We start from the raw sequence: 21,488 nt of genomic DNA, 5'->3' as shown, positions 1-21,488 counted from the left end.
ACATGCAAAGTTATAAAAAACAATGTGTTATGTTTAAAAAAGAATAATATTGATACATTTTCTTTTACGTTTGATACACTTCACATAAAGTTAGTGAAAAAAATGTTTGCAAAATAATGCTAAAGTATTAGATTAAGGAAATAATATTAAATTATATGTTATTATAAAAACACAAACAATATTTTTATTTTAAAAATTACTCAACCTGTTTTAATTAAAACTAGTTATATAACGATATCTACTTCTAATTAAATCAAACAACCATCTTTTTCTAACAATCAAAGCAGACCCAAACAGTTAAACTAATTAAAGCTAGATTTTTAACAACAAGCATTTATTTTTCAGTTAAACAATTTTTTACCTTGTATAGTTTATGTTGCAACTAATCATAAGGTTAACATTACAACACAAGGAAAAACTATTTAAAGTTCATAAACTCCATTTCTTTCAATAAATGACGCTCAAACCTAAATGACTAAACTAAGTTTCGATAAAGTTTTGCTAATTTTAACTACTTACAACATTTAAAAAGCGGCATTCGAATGTTTCACTAACTAATATGACGTCAAAGTGATCACAAAAACAATTTCAACATCAGGTAACTTTCATATACACTTTACCAATCACATATTAACTAACTTATACGATAACAACTACTATGAGGTCACATCATACTCGGCTAAACATTTATGACGTAACAATACTAACCGGAAGCAGAGGTGAACTCTGCGGTAGTTGACAGAGATGCAATACCTTGAGCGGACGTCGAAACAATTTCAATGGTGAAAGGTGTTGAAGGTTTCAACCCCTGAACTAGGTATTTGTTTTTCTGGTCGGGGACTTTTTTGATATTGACGCTCCTGACGACATCTGAATTCTGATTGGTTATTTTGATTTTATCTTCTGCTGATTGGCTATTTGACTGCCACGTGATTTCGGTTCCGAGGTAGGAACTAGATGTATGGATGTCGGTCGGTTGCGGGAGATCTAAAAAAAATAATTATTCTTTGATCAAAACACATATTTCATATTTTTTGTAAGTACAAGGTTATTTTTTTGTTGTGTTAGCATTTACTAATAAAACTATCAATAAAATTATTACGGCTTTCACAAAAGAAACAGATTTCTTTATATAATATATTTATAAATATATGTGTGTACTAAGTTACGTTAGCTCTATTGAAATATTCAATATAAAATAAATATACATATTGTTATACCTCTATTTTAAAAATATTGAAGAGTAAAACTTATAGATAAACTAAAAATCCCTAGTTTAACAAAGCTTTAAAAGTTAAAATATTTTTTTACAGAATTACTTGTTTGTCATTCAATATTAAAAGAACAAATAAAACTTTTACTTAGTTTTATTTTTTGCTTATTGTTATACCAAGGACGTTTATAGCCGTAAAACTATTAATAAATGAAATTATACAACAGCTTATTAAGAAACCAATATTTAATATGTGTTTATTGTCTATTTTTGTATACAAGGTAAATTTAGAACTTTGCACCACAGATTTTGTTAAAAAGAACAGTTTTGGAGAACTAAACAATTTAAGTCATAAGTTGTGATCAATCAAAGCAACTTTTTTATAATGTACAAAACAATATTATACTCTCATGAATATTCTCACTATACAAAGTTTATATGAAAAGAATACAAATTATAAAGTGAATTCAACTTTTAGTTTCTTAAATTAACTGACAGACTTACTTCAAATAACTGAACTAAATAACAAATTTATGTGAGCATACACAAACTACTTAACTTTTAAAAATAGAAGGTTGGTTTAGGTAGTTTGAATAAACACTTAGAAAAAAATAAATGACAATTTTAATACATACTTTCAAATCTAAATTAGTTTCAGTAAAAAATTATCTGACTAAACTCTTGAATTTTTTTATTCAAATACAATAACTAGTTATTCAACGAGCGTAGTAACTTATTAATCACACGATCAAAGATTACAATAAAGTTGAATTCTTTTCTTAATTTATTAACTACGCAAGTTTTACAAAGCAAATTACTATCGTATTCTTATCAATATTTGTTAGTCTAGACTCCAGACTAAATGAAAATTTTCCACTGTTTTTATTAGTTTGATACGTCCATCAAAATCTTTAAGATCAAGTTTTAGTTATAAAAATTTTAGTTGTATAAAATTTAGAAATTCTTTGTTTAAAAACTATAAACAGGAAAAAATAGCTTCAATGAAAAAAAAAAAGACTTCTATAAGCCAATTAAAAGTTTAATTATTTCTAAGCTCTGTACTTAGAGTAAAACTTAGTATTAAATTATAAGCAAAGTTTTGCAGTTGTTTATATAAAGTAGCTGAACATTAGCTGTATAAATCAAACTTGTGCTGTGTTTATTTCTATCAAACTTTTTCTCACAAACATTTAAAGACAAACTAGAAAAAATTTGATATTGAAAACTAAACTAAACCCTTTAAGCAACACACACAAACTCAAGTTGTTAAGGTATCAATGTACTCTAATCTTTTTACTTATCATGTTCCAAAGCCTCTTACATTATAGTTGCAAAAATTAACTTACCAGTTTCAAATGAAGCACTTCTATAGTTTAGACCTTCTTCAGAAAGAGCTACTCCCAAGATGAAGTTGAAATGAATTGAGTACTTTTGTCCGGCAGCTAATGTTTGTTTGACTGCACTCATCTATAAAAACAACTTAAAATAATTACAAATATAAAAAAAAACTAAGATTACATATGGACAATTTTTTAATAAACCTAATTATTAGCTTTTACGTATCTTTTTTTTTTTAAACTAGTCCAGCACACAGTCATAATGTCTTGTGATTTTTGAATTAATGTTTACAAATGAAATGCAAAATAAAACTATAAGCATAAGATAAAAAAGTTAGTTTTTATACAACAAAAAGAGTTTTTTACTACTTTAAAACATTTTTATTATAGGGAAAGCTTTACAAGCGGAAATTGGTTTGTTAAGCAACAAATTGTATTTTTAAATGTCAATACAAAAATAACTATTTTTAATATACTTCTTAAATCAATCATTATTAAAAAAATACAGTAATACTACAATTGTAAATTTGGTGTGTATCCAAAAAAATTGTTTAAATGAATGCCTAAACAAGCTCAAATTAGTTCATCTAACTTTTATTTGAATGTCAGTATCTAAAAACAACCCTACAAACTGATATCATTTTATTTGCTTAACATTTATTTTACCTTTAAAATAGTTATATTCAAACAAAGTATACCGAAATAACATTACACTTAAAGAGCTTTCGCAAACTCTTAAAAATAACTCATTCATAATAGTCAATTGTCATATGCAGTCACGCAGAACCGTCTGCCAATTTAAAGTATACGCTTGACTTGTTATATGCAAACTTTCGTTCAGTTTAATGCTTGTTAACATCAGAAAGTTATGACCGCTTTTTGAACTGTTAAACCTTTTGTTTGTGTGAGAATAGTTTGACTAAGTCAAGTTTGTTTTACTTTCTTAATAGTTTGTAAAATAAGTTTTTATGTATGAACGACCAATAACAAAGAAGACTATAAAACTTGAAATGTTGTTTTACTTAATTTCTCTTTGATGATTTGCTTTATTGTAAATACGATTTATATAAACGTTGTTAAATTTTATTAAAAACTTGAAAATCATCATGACCTTTTTACATGTAAATGTATGTATTATTTAGAACAAAGGTTTTTAACTAAAATGTTTATTAAACTATACAGAACTTAAATGAATACGTGTTGCAAAATACTGTACATAATATACGAAAACAATTCAAATAAGCTTATTTTCTGTCTATTCACAATAGCTTAGAGTAATAATAATTTATTGTAATTACCAAATTACTTGTTTTATAAACGTAACGCTTTAATTTATTGATTATAAGCCATAAGTAGTAAGCTATTAGTATAAGAAAATAGTATTTTCTTTAAAAATATTTTTTTAAATATTATAGTTTTTTACCACTAAGTATAAATACTAAACTCATGTCATATGGTATTAGCTTGGTACCATCGAAAAACTTACTTTTTTTAATCGTTATAAAGTTTTTTTACCAGTGAACTGCCAAAACAATTGTTAACGACATTGAAAACTTTGTTCTTTTCTATTCTACTATTTGACCAAAATATTTAATTAAACAAGCCACAATTACCTACTACATTTCAAAACTAACGTCATACGGTATGATCTTGGTGTCGGCTGTGATGCTGATAAGCAAGTTTTGGGAACTGATTAAATTTATTTATAGTAGCTTTTATAATAACTATTTAACAGTAAGGTATAAGTACTTCCAAAAGTATGATTCGACCAAAATAGTGAGTCTGAATCAGTTTAATATACAAGTCTTATTTATTTTACCACAAGTACAAAAACTCACGTCGTACGGTATGATCTTGGTGTCGGCTGTGATGTTGATTGGCAAATTTTTCTGGTCCAACAGCACAATGTCGTTGTCGTATGTCCTCGCCAGCAAACCGTCCGGTCTCACCTTGTTGTCCACTTTTGTTTTGAGCAGGTTGATGCTGACGTTTGTTCCTGACACGTCGATTCCGTTGAACCGGACCGGCAAGTTGTTGGTGCCGCAATAGCTGTTAAAAAATATATTAAGTTTAAAATTAAGTTTATAGTTCAAGTCTTATTTTTCAGCTATAAGTTAAGTAGTATAACTAAGTTTCAAAAAATCTTACAGAAACTGTTATAAATTAGAATACAAATTAAAATTTAAGACTTAACATATTTACTCGATATATATTAACGAGCTTTGTAGTTTAAAATAGGTTCATATTTTTAGCTACGTAATAAAATTTGAATTTATTCCACAACTTTTGTCAGACCTTTAACAAAATGTTACAAACGCTTGTTAATGTAGTTAATTAATTAAAAAATAGCTTGTACAACGTATTACTTATCATGAGTTGTTTTTTTTACATTGTATAAAAATAGTTTGATAATAGTTATAATGTGAGTTTTTTTTAAAGCAATCTAGAATGTATTATTATCCTGTGGTAAACAAAACATTTTGTGTATCTTATTAGATTAAGCTTCAATAATCCCACAAAAATAGAACAAAATCCAATAAATACGTTCAATGCACGTAGAACGATTTAGATTAAAACAAACAAAAAGCACTTCAGCTTATAACAACAAACAAATCAATACTTGCAAGTCACTATAAGGTAACAAACAATAGAAATCAGTGATCAATTTATTTATTGAACCTTAAATTAAACTAGTCATTGATACTTGTTTGAAACATTAAAATGTTAAAATAACAACTCAATTTTTTCCACAAAAATAGAATAAAAACCAATACATAAGACGTACACGTAATATGACATCAGTGTAAAACAAAAAAAGTATTTTTGTAACAACAAATAAATAAATATTAGAAAATTTGCTTTTAATGGCAGGGCATTCATACTAACAATACAATACTAGTCAAATCTGTGGTCAAACTATTGATTGAACCTCACATTACACACCAGTCATTGATGTTTGTATACGTCATAAAGAAGTTTGTTTATTACGTCACAATCAGACTATTTCTCGGCAAACACATTACACGTGCTTGGTGAATAAGTGAGAAAGTCGTTACAACTTATAAGATTACATTTCGTCTCGAGGTAGATCTAGTTAAGCGGTCTTAGAAACTAAAGTCTCCTTTATTGTTTTAGAGCTTTACAACTATGTTTTTAAGTTTAAAAAAACACATTAAAATACATTTTCCCTGCTTAATTTCTTTTCTCTATATTAGAAAATTACAATTTGACACACATAATTCAAATTAAATTATCTAGCAGTTTTTACTGGTCTAAGAACTATATATTAATGCATCTATATTTTATTTATAATAAAGTTAAAGCACGATAATCTACTTAAACCAGTTTAAAACTTATTATTACAAAACCATCCATAAAGTTGTTTAATAGTAGATTTTGTTAACTATGCTTAATTATTACTTCATACAACTAACAAGCAATATACAAAAGTTTTTAAGCTATAAACAACTTGAATTTTGTTTTAAAGTAATTTGTTTTAGTATTAAATTTGAAAACGGAGCATGCTTTTTATGGAAACAATAAAGAAGATAGTTTTTTTTTTAGTAAAAAAAACTTTTTTTTTGACGTATGTTCACTTAAGCAGTTTAAACCATGTTATTAGTAAAACTTTGTTATAGTAAAGTTAAGTAGATTTAAGAAGATTTACAAGTTATCAATCAATAAACTTTGTGACAAGGTTGTCAAAAACAAGGATTATACAATGTGAACATGTAAAAATCTTATACAGTACTTGCTTATAGCAGCTTAATAATAAACACTTTCACTTATAGAAAAGACTAGTTATATACGAACAATGTTAACTTTGAAAGATACCATTTTTTTGTTAATTGTTTTGATGTTTAAAGTTTTCATTAAAAAATTTTGATTAAAAAGTCATTAAACATTAATACAAATTGTGACTTGTTATAGAAAAATTAAACCAGATAGCTAATATCATCAATACAAAGCATATGATAAATTGGTCAATTAAAAGAACAAAATGTAAATTAATTTAAATTAAATTAAATCATACGAGATAAAACTGATAAATTATGTCTGTATTTTGTTCTAATGTAAAACACTAGTTTTAGCATTTCCGCACAGCAAGTTGTCTGCTTAATAAATTCAATTTGTATGGATTATAAGCTTTGTTTTGTTATTCTTTGTTAGTTTTAGACAAAGAGTTTAATATTAACTAGTTTGCTAAAACAAATTAGTTTAATCTTTTAGTTGAAATATAGGAAAGTGTTTCAGCTAACTTCATTATTTTTAACAATAAATTAGTAAACCTACAAAGTTTTGCTACTTATAGCGTATAAATTATGTAAAATAGTTTTACTACATAAAAAACTTCATAAAAACTTAAGCATTTTATGTTGGCAATCCTATTGCTCAGCTACTAACTTCACATTGTGTAAATAAAAGTTAAGTGAACAGACTCATTTTTATTTTATGTCCACCTAAGCGCACTTTTTGATTGAAAACTTGTGTGCTTTAGATAAGCGATTATCTTAGATAGAGATAAAAATCAGTATGATCAAACAAACGTCTAGTACGCTTTTGCAAATAAACTAAATAAGCTTTATCTTCGTGTACTTTGTAAATATTAATACAGTTGATTCTTTTTCAAACTGTTAATAATCCTTTCCGTCAGTGCACTTTTTTGTCTGGTTTATTTCTGAGTTTTCCGGTTTACAATACGAGATAAGAAGAATTGGTTTGTGTGTTTGTAACCAAAATTTCTACACAAGATAAGTAAGATTGATTTTAATCCTTACAACCTAAACAATATAATGCCCCCAAAACAAAAATAACGTACGTGAATACATTTGTTTATTTTACGTCTAGTTTTCGTCCTCTGATATGGTGATTTAGAGTTTATTTTGCAGAGTGTTGTCTGAAATCGTTGAAATGAATCTTGTTTACTTTAAGTATAATCTTTCTTTTTGTTTTCCCACAACATTAAGGGCAATTGTTAGTAAACAAACATTACGTACGTTTTAAACTTTCTCAAAAATACAAATCGCTTTGATTTTTGTGAAAGCATTTTCATGTTTTTCAAATGGTCACAAAAAACACCGTGTTTTTTAGATAGTTATAAGTATTAACATTTTTCTCTAGAAAACTTTTAATAATAACTTTTACTGGAAGTTTTTTAGTAACATTAAGTGGAAAAGTCAATAAATTGAAATGTTTGTTTTTGAGTACTGACAATAACTTCTTAAAAATAACAAGGATTACTTTAAGATAGAAACCTAAAAAGCTTAAGCATGTTTTTTTCATAAGGCATTAAAATAAAAACGTGTATTACATTTGTTTTTTTTACAGTGCGTACTTTTATTTAAAATTTAAACGCGTTTTCGACTAAATTTAAACAAAAAATATGACACTAAACCATTTTTAATTCAAAAGTTTTTGTATTAAAATAAATCTCACGCGTAGCACTTTTCTTGTAAATTTTAGTGCTTCCTAAGAATACTGCATTAAAAAAACTTAACTATTTTAAAAGTTTAGTATTTCCGACAAAGATTTTTAATCGCATTAGTTTATAAAAAAGACTCTCAACAAACAAGTCTTTGTTGCTAAACAACTTCCGTTTTCGTAAACCCATGAAGCGTATAGTTTGTTGTTAAGCAATATTCCAATTAACTTGTTTGTTGTCAAGCAATATTCCAATTATTTTTTCTGGACGGATGGTTTTAAAATGGTGTTTACGTGTTTTTAGTCTTTGAATGTGGATTTTAGTGAAACCAAAGTTTTTATAAATTTCAAAGCATGTATAAAGTTAAAACTCAGTACTTTTTTGTAAACAGCTGAACTAATAAAAAAAGTTTGGGTTTTTACAGTAAAAAAAGCTTATAAATCTTACATAAGTTTATGGCAGTTTCTCATCAAGAAACATACAACTCTTATCGAATTAGTTTATATTACAACTAAAACAAATTTAATTAATTAACCACGAATTTAAGTTACAGCTGCTAATTTAATAACATTTTAAACACACAAAAAACTTAAACAAAAAGTTATAGCAAAAATTATTTTACAAAACTAACTAATCATCGATATTGAAGTCCTGGTCCTCGTTAGCCACGCATTTGAAATCTGAGGTCCATCGGCAGCTGGGATCCATGTTGCAATCCCCACAATGAATGTGGGCGTGACAGTATGAGTGGGCAATCATGAAGGTGTCGTACTCGGTAGTTATTAGAAGACCCTGTTAAAATAAACATGTAAATAATAATATGTTAGTAAAAGTGAGCTATCAGGTATATATTGTACTCAGTGGTTATTACCCACTATTAATTATACTACTATTAATTATATTAATTATATTGGCCCTGTCACTATAAATATATATTGAACTTTTAATATTATTATGGTATTAAGAATGGGCTATTAGTATGTGTCATATTTATTTGTTACTAGGTGGCCCTGTCAACTTATTTATATAGCTTTAAAGTTTTTTAGCAAATAAAAAACTTAACAGAAAGTACAACAAAGTTAAGGCAAATCACTTAATAAACTTTCATTGTTTTTATGGTTTTGTCAATTCTTTGTTACTTAAAGTTTTATGAACACAGAGTTAATAAATAAAGTATTTTTTGACGAGTTGAAGCTTTAAAAAAACGTGAGTGAAAGAAACTAACTCTAGCAAGTGTAAACAAATAACACTACGTTTGCATTGTATTTCCAAAAAGTAAAAGAAATCAAAACTTTTCCAAAACAAACGTTATCAGTGGAATAAAAGGTTTTTATGGTAAATATTTCAAAGCAAATATTGTCAAAACTTTTGACCTTATCAAAAGCTCTTATCAGTTAGATGGCATTTTTAGAAAGTTTTTAAAGATTACTTAAAAAGGGAGCGTTATCATTGGCAATACAAATAGATATTTATAACGTGTGCGTAAAGTTTACTATAAAAATTTTGTTGGTGAGAAAATGCTTTGAGGCATAGCATGTGAAAATTTTGAAGGGTATAATTTAGTAGGAAGTGTATATAAAATACTATAGTTTAAAAAGCTTTATTAAGTTAGTGCCTTTCCGAAATACTTGTATAACTTTTGGGAATATAACCAAGTGTTTATATAGTGTATGTGTCAGTTTTATATCTGTGAAAATTAACAAAAAGATTTAATTTTTCCTGTTTTTGTTTAAGTTCTATTTATGTTAATATATACATGTATATCAATGTTTAGAAATACTAGTAGTATAGTATGTTTTTATTTGTTTCAATGTTTGCTTGTACTTTTGTAGTTGAAAGCTTAAAATGTGAAAGTGTATTATAACACGATTAGTAGCATAATATTTTTTTTCCAAGAGAAATTGTTAGCACACACAAGATATGACCAGTTTTATAAATTAAGATAACTTCTGTAACCTATAACTATACTAATAAATTTATTAATTCATATAAGATTTGAAATAAACAAATTCTTACTACTAAATTGAAATATTTGATATCGAGCTATAGTTAAGAGAAAACACTAGCAAGCATACCATATATGCTACGTCACAAGTTGAAATTACTACATTATGACGTCATAATACTTACCTCATCGGTGTATGAAACGCTGAATATTTTTCCTTCTATCTGTTAAAAACATAATTTGTTTGATAATGGCCTAAAATTATTTCAACTTCGAAGTAAGAAAAACATTGCAACTATTTAAATTCTCAAAACTAACCACAACATATATAATCGATGAATTTTTTGAAGAAATACATAAAACTAATCAAAAGCGATTTATAAAGTAAATTAAGCTTGTATTTAAAAAAAAACACATTTTGACTGTAATAATATTGTATAATATCTTTTATTAAATGTGTACTGTGTAATATTTTTTGTAGCATTTACTACCTAAAACTTTTATTAAACCAAAACAGTTATTTACTACAGCAAAATTATGTGGGAAAATATAAATAAGTATTTGGAGCGTGTCGATTGTATGTATAAATATTTAAAGCTACATGAAATTTATCTATGACGTAGAAAGAACATATTTTCTACATCAAAACTGAATTAGCTGAAAAATAACCGTGGCTTAAATGGAATTTTAAAACACTTTATATGACTACATGTTTACACAGTGCTGACACACATTTAATGAGTATTTTAGGTCATAGAGTGGTTATAAAACTTGTTTGACTTGATAAACTAAATTCCACCAGAAACTTTAAGTCATATAGATTGTTTATGAAACTTACTTGGCTTGAGAAGTCGTATTTCAAAAGGAATTTTGAAGTGAGTGGGTTTGTTTCGTGCACATACTTATGCATAAGTCCGTTCTCTGAAAAGTAGTTAAAGCTTTTAATGAATAAAAAACGCTAAAAATTTAAAAATAGGTTTAAAGTAAAATAAATAGTAAAGTGAAGACTTATTTAGATAAATAGATCTATACAATTTTAGTAACAATTTAAACAAGTTGAAATAAAGTTTAGATAGATGTGTTTAGTATATTGGTAGTATAAACTTCCATATATTTTACTTTTAGGTATTTATTGCACATTTTGTAAAACTAGAAAAGCTTATGCAGATTTCCAACAGTTGATCATCGATAACTTAATATTAGAGAAAAATTTAATACAAATTAAAACAAATTAGATAAATATTAATCTAATTAGCATTTACAAAAATATCACATTTATGTGTTCATCAATAATACGCTAATAGAGAAGTTTAAAATTAGACTTAAAAGTAGTAAGTTTAATGTAACCTTTTCCTTAATTAAAACAAATAAATAAGCATGTATTTCATAGATTGTTTATTATTTATATACTCTTGTGACAGGAAACATCTAAACAATAATATTTTGTTACTACAATTTTCATTTGCAAATAAAACGTACTAACTTAACAGTTAACTATAAAACAGCTAAAAACGATCTAAAGTTCTTGTAAAATTGCTTTACCACACTTTTTTACACAATAACAATTTTAGAAACAGTTTTTTAGTGCTAACATACAATTAAATATAACCTACTAATTAGATATGACAAATTTAAAGTTAAAATTTTGTTAAGCAAAATTAACATTATTTTTTCTTAAAACTTTTATGTATAACTTTGTTATAAAGAAACATAGTTAGCAAAATGGAGATTTGTAATAGTAGTTTAAATCAAAGAAAGTTGTTTATTATTAGTAAATAATGAACGGATTATTATGATTTACAGAGAAACAAAGTTAATTTTTTTTTTAATTATTATATTTCTTATTATTATATTTCTTTGCAGACAAAAAAAATTGTTTGAAAAATTTTTTCTTTCCTAAAAACACTTTAACTATTTTTTCATCTAGAAATTTCATAAACAAATTCAAGTGAATGTTTTTAATTTTAATTAGTTTAAGTTTCAGAGATTATACTCTGTCTTTTTAAATCATAACTAACTTAGTTCATCTTAAAAAATATAATAAATAAGCAAAGTCTTTCATGTTTAAAAGTAAATGTCTATTTTGGAACAGATGTTAGGAACCGATTTGTCATGGTATGTCATAGTTAGTTGTTTATTAAACTACCAAAAACATCAAACAAATAAATATTTGAAAAAGAAAAAAAGTTGTTTCGGGCAATCAGTTTAGAAATTACCCTTTGATAAACTAATTTAACTTTAATAAAAAAAATCTTTCAGTTTGCCAGTGAAGAAGTAGAATAGGATATACAAATTAACTTATTTTTCATTATATTAATCAAAACTTAAAGTATTTTTAAAACAATGACAAATTTTATCAACTCACCGGTGAAGAAGTAGAAGAGGATGTACTTTCCGTTCTTCAGATCCGACATCGCCACCTGGTGGAAGTGTTCCTGCATGGTGAACAGCGCGGACCCTCCTTCCGGTTCCAGCATCCTGAATATCATCCGGGACATCCTGTCGTCCGCGAACGATGGCTTCATGCCGTTCCCCACGCACTAAAAATCGTATAAAATTATTACAGCCGGTGTGGGTGTAGAGTGTGTTAAAAAATTATCAAACATGTTTTGCTGTCGTATGTAACAACTGGTCTTTTTTACTGTTGGTGGTATAACAGGTAATAATTCTTGTTTAAATAGCTATTTTTATTTGCTAAAGTTTGTATTGTTATATTGGAAACTTGTATCAAACATAAGATTTTAATAGATATATTTCAATGCCCGAAAAGTTCTGTAAATTTCTTAGATATAATTTAAGCATTACAAAAACGATTGAGCTTTTGAAACAAATAATTTTTTGTAGGTGATATTTATTTAAATCACAGAACAAAGTAGTGATGATTTGATATTGATTTACTGCAATTTATTTTAATATGAAAATACCAACCAAATTAAGTTTGATATAAAAATTCAAACCTCCCCAGGCTGGAGATGCGTGTTGTGGTTGTTGGTGTAGCGATACAAATCGTTCGCGCCTGAATCGTAATACTGAATCCTGTTGCCGCTGAATTTGTCTCCTGTGACGTAATAAAGCTATTAAACTACATATACAATAACAAAATAAAAAGATACAATTTGTAGTAGTTTTAATGGTCCATTTTTCAAACTTGTTGTTATATTACTGTAAACTTCTGTAATTACCAAAGAAAGATATACTTAAAATTAAAGCAAACTCCAGTTTTACTTATTTTTAAATTTTTGATTAAGTATTTAATAATAGCTTTAAAATGTTTATCAAAAAAAGGTTCACAATGCATTTACTACTTTTAAAGTTTTTTAAATGTAAAAAAATATAGTAGCTTTTTCACCTGAGAAATATTCAGTAGCTTTCTTCATAGAGAACTGACACAGTGCTGATGAGTTTTTATTCCACCATCTTTAAATTTATTTATTATAAAATTAATCAAATCTATTAAAAACAATTGGACTAAAATAAAGAATGTAATATATTTTTCAGTTAGATTGTGGTTATTGTGAAGAGCAGTAAATACCTTAAACTAGTAAGAAATCAATAAAAAGTACATGAAATGAAACAATGCTTATGTTACAAAACTACAATGCGCTTATTTTTTTCAACTCTGTTTTTTGAACTATAATTATATATATTAAAGTAAAGTTCAAAGTGACATTACTTCAAGTTTACATAAACAAATAAACATAGTCTGAAACAGCTCTAAAACATGAAATCGATTTCTAACATAAAAGTCACTTTAATGTTACGGATAAAATTGCTTAATCCGTAACTAAAACAAAAAATACGACAATAATAAACAACATGAAAACGTGCGTATAAAATTTACACTAACCTAGGAAGTTCCATCAGAGCGAAGACTGTATCACCGTCCAAATCAATAACCTTTTCTGTAAAAACAGTCGTTGTTAAAATAATTAGTTAGCTGCTTTATTATAAAAAAACAAATTTTTATGAAAACCTTTTATTTAAAAGATGATATTATTTTAACAAAAAAAAAAAAAAACAGAAAAAGATCTTAATATGATAACACATATTTTAAAAACTAAACTGATTAAAAAACAGTTGTTAGGCTTTATAAAACATACCCATTTAAATATGTTAGTCTAAATAGGAGTATCATAAGTATGTAAAGCAACTAACTTATTACGTCATAATACAAGGTGCCAACATCTTAGTAATACATAATAACAACTAAACTTATATTAATCGAAAAATATAGTACTGTATATAACATTAATACTTACAAGTATTAATTTCAATCAAACGTTGAATAAAAATGGACCGTAAAACAACTTTATTATTACGTCGTAATACAACTTACTTATGACGTCATAATGAAGGGTACCGCCATCCTTGTAATTGCTGGACGGATCTGTTTCCTTCACCACATGGGGGCACAACAGCCTCATCTTCGCAAAAGTTTCGAAAATTCTCGGTTGTAGTCTGCCTCTGTCGTCCTATTTGATATACAAATAGTTAAAAAAATATTAAAAACCATAAAAGTATTATATTGAAAATTAAGGTGTTTTTATTCTGATATAGATGAGTATAATTTTTTAAAGTTTAACAAAAAAAATATTTAGGGTGATTAGTATCAGGAAAAAAAAATCTTCACTTTGTATAAACTTTAAACGTATTGGCTTTGATCGTAAAGAACTATACGTTTTAAAAAATTCTTAGTATAATATTTTAAATTGCAAGCAGCCTAATGTTAAAGTTAACACAATATCAATGTAATTATGCATGTCTTAATGTCTAGAAATAGTTTACTAGTTTACGTTTAAATAAAAACTTAAAATAAAAAATTTAAATTATTAAATAAACAAAATAAACTATTACTAGTGGTATAAAGCTGGTTTTATGATAACTTTAGCAGTGCTAAAAGAAGTAAACAAACTTTTATGTATTGTAATATGGGCTCACAGTGTGTGATATTATTGTAGAATTAGATTATTAAATACACAAACTACTTTTCTAATATTAATAAAAATTTGAAGGCAGGCAAGTTTTTTTAAATCCATACACATTACACAGTTTGAAGTGAAATGTTATTATTAATAACACGTTTTTTTAGCTTAATAACTAAACTATACACAATTCATGGTAATTTGTCAAATATTTTATACAATTCATGTTACTATTACAATACTGTTTAATCATCGAAAGCATTAAAGAAGTTGAAAACACTTAAGCTAGTAACGTTTATTTAGATACACATGTTAGTTTTTTTGAATAAGAATAAAACAAATCTATATAACCTTAATTGGCTTAAAATGAATGAAGTTTAAACATAAAAATTTAAACTATATGTACAACCTAAACACATGATTATCAACATTAAACAGATATACAAATGTTTTGATTTGTTATAAGGTCAACATTTATTTACTAATGATTAAAACATAGAAATAGAATTTAATATGCATTACTTAAATATACCAATTATTATGAGTGTAATATATATTACTTATACTTAATAACGTAGTCAAAACATTATTCAAAATTCAGTCAATTAAAAATTGACTTAAGCTACAATAAAATACCTTACCAAACTAAATTTATGTTCTTTTTCTTAATTTATATTTATTTCTATATTGATACTACAAAAATATCTTTCTTTCTGGATGCTTTTATAATAATTCGAAAAGAGTTTTGTCCGTTAGCAGAAACATACTAAATATATAAAGACAAAGATATACAAAAATAAGACGTTTATACTACAGAATACCCAACTCACATTACAGACGGATGCAACCATCCCATACTGGCTCTTAACTCCCACATTGTCCCTGACAAAATTCCTCCCGCTGAATATGGTCTGCACCTCCGTGAAGAAGGTGAACGCACGGGTATTTCCCTCGTCAGCGACTATGCCGGCGAACCTGGGCTCCGCTGAAAAGTGCTTCAGGCTTGAAGCTGTGAAGGAGGGATGGAGGGTGATGAAATGATAAGTCGTGCAACAGGCAAAAACATAATAAATAAAAAACTAAATATGTATAATCAGCATTTGCTAGATCTTTAAGTGTCTTACTTAAAAAAAAAGAACAAAAGTTTGTTGTTTACTTTTAAGATTTTGTTTTGAATTTAGCAAAAAAGTTTTAAAAACAAAGCTTATTAAAATTAAACAAATTTTTTCTAGGATAATATTTTTTTATTGTTTTAAAAGATCTGATTAGAACTGTAAACACTGTAAAATAATGCACCTTATTAAATATAGCAGCAAATCATAAGTTTAAATAAACAACTAAAAAACAATTGCATAAAAATAAAGCTAATGAATTTTTTCAGCTTTCTTATACTTATGCTAGGTAGTATTCTATCTGTCTTTTAGAAATTGAAAACATTTTGTAAAATATAAGTAAAATGTTGCCTAAATATTTTTTTAACTTTTGGCAGTTTTACAAAAATGTTTTTGGTTGAACAATTTTCAAGATCAATAATTGATTGCTTTTCCATGCCAATAAGTATTTAGAAAAAATCGTACTTTAATACTTTATAATCATTCTAAAAATCTGTTTGATTAGCTTCATCAAGTATGTTTTAAAGTAAACAAGATTTAAGTTTAAAAAACTATTAAAATAAAATTTAGTTTTAGGAAAAAATCAATGCTTTATACGTCTTATTTATATAAATTGAAAACAATATTTACATAACGTTTTTTAAGCACTTTAAACTAAAATTAAATTTTACACTTGCGCAGTGTAGAAATTGAAGAAAATAAATTATTCATAAACAGTTGAAGTGTTTCATCAATCTTAATTTAAATCATCTAATAAAAAAAGATTGCAACAGTATCACTGCAAAGACTGAAAAATCAATGCTTAACATTTCTGATTTATCAACCTTTGCAAAACCTAATCGCAATTTTACCTAATTTAAAATTAAATCTATATTAAAGCATTAAAATGAATAAGTTTTTTCTGCACAGCTCAATTATTTTTTTTTAAATTATAAGTTTTTAAACTAAAAACAGTGATAATATTTCAAATAAACGTTATTTATTAGTGCTCACAATCCAATATTCAATTATAAAAACTTTATACTTTCTATACACGTGTGTGTTTTACACAGTAATTTACTTACAGCTTTTGGTAACTTTAGACGTGATTCTGTTGTTGCCGAACATCTGACTTATCAGGCAACCATCATTGACACAGCTCGTCATGTATCCCTGCATTTTGTCTGTAAATATATATATAAAACCATCATTGATACAGCTAGTAAATTTGTTTGTTATATGAAAACAACTATAAATCTTAAATGTGTTTTTAACCACTATATATTAGTAAAAAACTGATGTAGTTAAACAGTTAACAGTTTTGTAGGCATCAAAAAATTAAAAGACAGTTTTCAACGCGTTTATATAGAGTTGAAAGAACAAATGTGCTATATATTATTATTCAAGAAGTAACAGAAAGTATTTTTCATAGTTATTTCAACTAAAGTTTATGACCTCAACAAATAAATGTGAGCAAACAATTTAAATGTGGTATCAATTTTAAACTAAAGTAATGACTTTTCAATAGTTTTTTCGAACATCCCTTTTTTATGTTAAGTTTAATAATATAAGCTTCTATTCATTTACTTCACTTTGCACTTTAATTACTTTGAATGCCTCTTTAGCACATAATAAGTTACGGTAAAGTTTCAAACTTACTGATGTTGTTGTCAGGAAAGATCCTAGTGAAGAACACTGTATCCCACTTATTCTTAAGAATATACTGAGTGTCTATCTTCGGATAAGTTTCGTTTCGTTGTATTGTTAAATTCTGTAAAAAAAAAGCCTTTTTTTGGAATGTAATCATACCTATTTGAAAAATAGTTTATCTTTTAATGCAATCAAGTAATTTTTAAACAAAAACATCAGTTTAGCAACACTGTATATTTGAGTAAGTGTCAGAAAAGCACAGCGTCACTCTAGCACGGGGTGACACTTTAGCACAGTGTGACACTTTAGCACGGAGTGACACTTTAGTATGTGTTAAAAATTTTTCTTCTAGAAATTGAATATCATTCAAAGCTTTCTTCAGCAAAGAACAGCATATCTCACAAAAGGTGATATTGATCCCTTCTTGCCCCTTTATTATTCAAACGGTATAATATCAAAATCCACCCTCGTTTAGAATTCACCCGATTTTTTATTTTATTTATACATTTTTTTTTGTTTTTTTTAATTCAATTTTTTATTTGTTTTTCACTTTTACTGTTACCCTTAACCCTTACCCTCGATCGGTAAGCGGTTCTCAAATTTCACTGGGTGGATTTTGATCGCGGGTGGATTTTGAACGTGTCCCGTTGAAACTAAATATATACCAACCTCACTATCCAAGAAGTAGCAAGTGTTCTTTTTTGGAATTGCAGAGCTTCCGCACATGACACTCGTTTTATCGTCTAACTGATTCATTGTCCATATATGGTGGTATTCAGGCTGTATGAATAGTATAGAACAAATAATCATACATAATATAAAGTGATCAGCTTTAAAGAAAGTGTAACAAACAAGTTAAAACTGTGCCCTGCATTATAGTACTTTTAAATTTCTAAGGTTGTTGGGCTTTAACGAACGATTGAAACGATACCCTGCATAAGGGCAGTTTTAAATTTCTAAAGTTGTTGGACTAAAACAGCATCGTCGGTTTTTAGTAAAAAAAGTTTAATTCATGTACTTTACCCTATATAAGTGCTAAAAAAAAATCGCGTTTGTTTAACTTAAAAAAAATTAAAGACATTTCAACAAATTAATATGCTTGACATAACAAATAAAACAAAACAAATTTCATGTTTTTATTTTATTTTGCATGTAAAGTTCTGTAAGGTGACATAGGTATTTTATGTAAAATTAATGAGTTAGTTAAATATTGAGAAGAAAATCTAAACACGGCTAAAGCTTTACATAGTTAATTCAAACTGATTAACTTTTTAAATTGTTTTTTTTAAAGATTTAATTATTTGACTAAGTAGCCTATTCAACAAAGTCAATAAAGTTCAAGCCTTTAAAATCGAATATTTCTTTATGTACATTATTTTTAAAGTGCTATGGTTTAATAATAAACTTACAAGAAGTTATATTAATTTATTCTAAAAACTTATTGACTGAGTGTATTGTTTTTTTATTTTTCAAAGTTCAATAGCTGAAGAATGCTTGAATTAAGATCATAACAGTTTAACAAAATTATAAAACTAAGAAAAGAAACAAATAAAAAATATTAAAATAAAGGTACACTAATTTAATTAAAAAAACTAACAAAACCGATGTTTTCTGCTCTTTCAATAGCTTCAGGGTCATCTTTGGGAAAAACTATCTGTTGATTTCAAAAGTTTCAAAAGTGGTAAGTAGTTAAAACTATGAATACGAAGAGTTAGAAACTAATCAAAAACAACTTTGCTTCAATAATGGTAACTTTTGATTTCGATTTACCTTTTATCTTGTTATTCTAGTTTCGTATACATGCAAACATAAACTTAAAAATATGTTATTTCAAAAATGCTTTGTACTAATAAAAAATTGGTCTGCATAACTAATTTAATTTATCAAAAATTATAAGCATTTATGATAACTTATTCGCGCATAAAAACATCAAAAGATTACACTAGCCTTTTTCTGAGCAAACGAAGTTCTATTGATGACGTAAACCTTTCCGAATGATCCAATCAAACTTAGCTTTCCCTGGTTGAATATGGGCCTGTCGAACGATTGCAAATCTCTAGCGTTGTCTTTGAACGTGTGTATGGTTTCCCACACTCCATGCGGGTTTGCTGGTAAATATGCACAAGGTTTAATTAGATTTTATTTTGAACATTTTGTAGGTAGTTGTTAGCAATAGTTTTATTTTTGTATAAAGTGGATTATTATAAGGTTGATGAATTTTTATAAAAATTTGATCAAACTTTTGTAACTTATGCATTCGAAAGCTTGAAGTTAATCTACAAGTAAAAATTTAATAAAGATTCTAGTGTTTTAGACAAGCATAATTCAATTGGTTTTCATGCGAGTAAAGCGTTGTTATTTGAACAGTAAAAAAAATAAACGACTGAATGTTTTATTCAATTTAACCAATAGTTATTTTTCAACTTAGACATTCAGTGAATTTTAAAACAGTTGAACCCTATTTAGCAACATTATGCGTAATGTTCATAAGAAATGTTTTTATTTTACTTAAACTTATATTTTTGAAGGCTTATAACACAAACTAGTTTTCACAAATCAATCTAAAATCAAATATAACCTTTAAAAATTTGATATGTAAGTTTTTCTCAGTCTTTTGTTTGTCGATAAAATAACCATTAAGTTTTTTATTATAACTATAATTAGTGTTTGCAACTTATATACCTTAATTTGTTTTACAAAAGACTAAAATTTAATTTAAAGTTAATTAGTCAAGTAATGAGTAAGCTTACAATTTGCTGCTGATGTGCTGTAAATGCATAAGAAAACTACCAATAACGCTATATCAAGGCATGTTTTTATTTCCATTTCAATATCAAAAAATTTAATCTGCAAAGAGGAGTAAAACTTATATTTCCAAGATAAATATTAGCTACCTTGACCACACACGGTCGTTTTGGAATAAAAAAATAAGTTTATTTATTATTTGTTTTGATTTTTTTATTCACATTTTGTTTGGTTTTTCACTTTAAAAAAAAATTTGTGTATAATTGCTACAAATTATAGCTAGACTCATTTCATTTTTTTAGTAATTTGTTTGTCATATAACAGTCAATCGTTATTAAAAGAATATAAATTATAATATAATTTTGTTAATATAGCTAATTGCAAAGTCTTTTCAAACAAATACCTTACCATTTACTGTTTTTAAATAAAAACAGTTGTTTTCTACTTTAAAGTCACTTTGATTTAGGTAACAGGCTATTTTTTAAAACTTTTATCTAACTTTTGTAGAGAATCTAAGTATTCTGAAAAAACACACAACAGTCAAAAAAAAAAAAAAAAAAAATTAATACGTTTAAAGCTATATTAAACTTTTTTAAACTAAAAAGGTACAAACCACACAATAAGTGTATGTAATATCAAAACTCTTGTAAAACTTTCTTTTAATTTTCTAAACCCTTAGGCTAGTTTTAACTGGACAAAGTATTACATTATTCTAAAGTGTATATTTAGATAAGTGTTTTTAAGAGTTTCTAATTTATGCTACTTTAAAACTATCATTAAGCTCTTTTTAATCTTAAAGTCACTACTAAACTATATAAGCCTAATGAAAACTACTTAATGAATTAATTTGTTTCAAAATACTCTATGTCGATGCTAAATTAAAAACTATATCTTCATTTTTAGTTTTATGAAACCGTTATAACTAACGTTTTTGATAAAATTTAATCAGTTTTTGTTCAAAAAAAGTAAAGTTTTACAGCTTTATAAATTTCTATAATACAAATAAAAACAGTTATTCTATAACAAAACTTGATTTTAAGACTTTTTCACTTTATAACTGTTTCAATAAAACAAAAAATAAGCAAATTAAAATAAACAGTTTAAACCGATTATTTCAAATTACTTGAAACTTAAAAATACATTAATTAAAAGCTATTTTCTAA

General features: G+C 26.2%; 1 protein-coding gene across 4 annotated transcripts in view; it reads right to left on the bottom strand.

Moving 5' to 3' along the window:
* The window catches only part of LOC145833855 (uncharacterized), a 75,850-nt gene extending 55,427 nt beyond the window's left edge, over positions 1-20,423 (bottom strand). For 3 of the 4 annotated variants that reach the window (XM_082941074.1, XM_082941076.1, XM_082941078.1), the window contains exons 1-18: positions 20,331-20,423; positions 19,528-19,688; positions 19,178-19,234; positions 18,250-18,360; positions 17,590-17,701; positions 17,016-17,114; positions 15,670-15,848; positions 14,254-14,389; positions 13,765-13,819; positions 13,267-13,334; positions 12,875-12,975; positions 12,283-12,457; positions 10,756-10,838; positions 10,103-10,141; positions 8,604-8,764; positions 4,389-4,599; positions 2,560-2,680; positions 709-987 (exon numbers count right to left, since the gene is read on the bottom strand). In XM_082941074.1, the coding sequence (XP_082797200.1) occupies positions 709-987; positions 2,560-2,680; positions 4,389-4,599; positions 8,604-8,764; positions 10,103-10,141; positions 10,756-10,838; positions 12,283-12,457; positions 12,875-12,975; positions 13,267-13,334; positions 13,765-13,819; positions 14,254-14,389; positions 15,670-15,848; positions 17,016-17,114; positions 17,590-17,701; positions 18,250-18,360; positions 19,178-19,234; positions 19,528-19,688; positions 20,331-20,406 (2,224 nt within the window). In that variant the 5' untranslated portion in view covers positions 20,407-20,423. The remainder of the gene's footprint in view (positions 1-708; positions 988-2,559; positions 2,681-4,388; positions 4,600-8,603; positions 8,765-10,102; positions 10,142-10,755; positions 10,839-12,282; positions 12,458-12,874; positions 12,976-13,266; positions 13,335-13,764; positions 13,820-14,253; positions 14,390-15,669; positions 15,849-17,015; positions 17,115-17,589; positions 17,702-18,249; positions 18,361-19,177; positions 19,235-19,527; positions 19,689-20,330) is intronic. The other variant, XM_082941075.1, reaches the window with a different exon arrangement.
* Between the last annotated feature and the right edge of the window lie 1,065 nt (positions 20,424-21,488).

This window comes from Thalia democratica, chromosome 4 (assembly GCF_965202585.1).
Source record: "Thalia democratica chromosome 4, ktThaDemo2.hap1.1, whole genome shotgun sequence".
In the NCBI taxonomy this organism is placed as follows: Eukaryota; Metazoa; Chordata; class Thaliacea; order Salpida; family Salpidae; genus Thalia; species Thalia democratica.
Note: the sequence above shows the minus strand (reverse complement) of the source record. Positions and strands in the feature narration are given on the sequence as shown.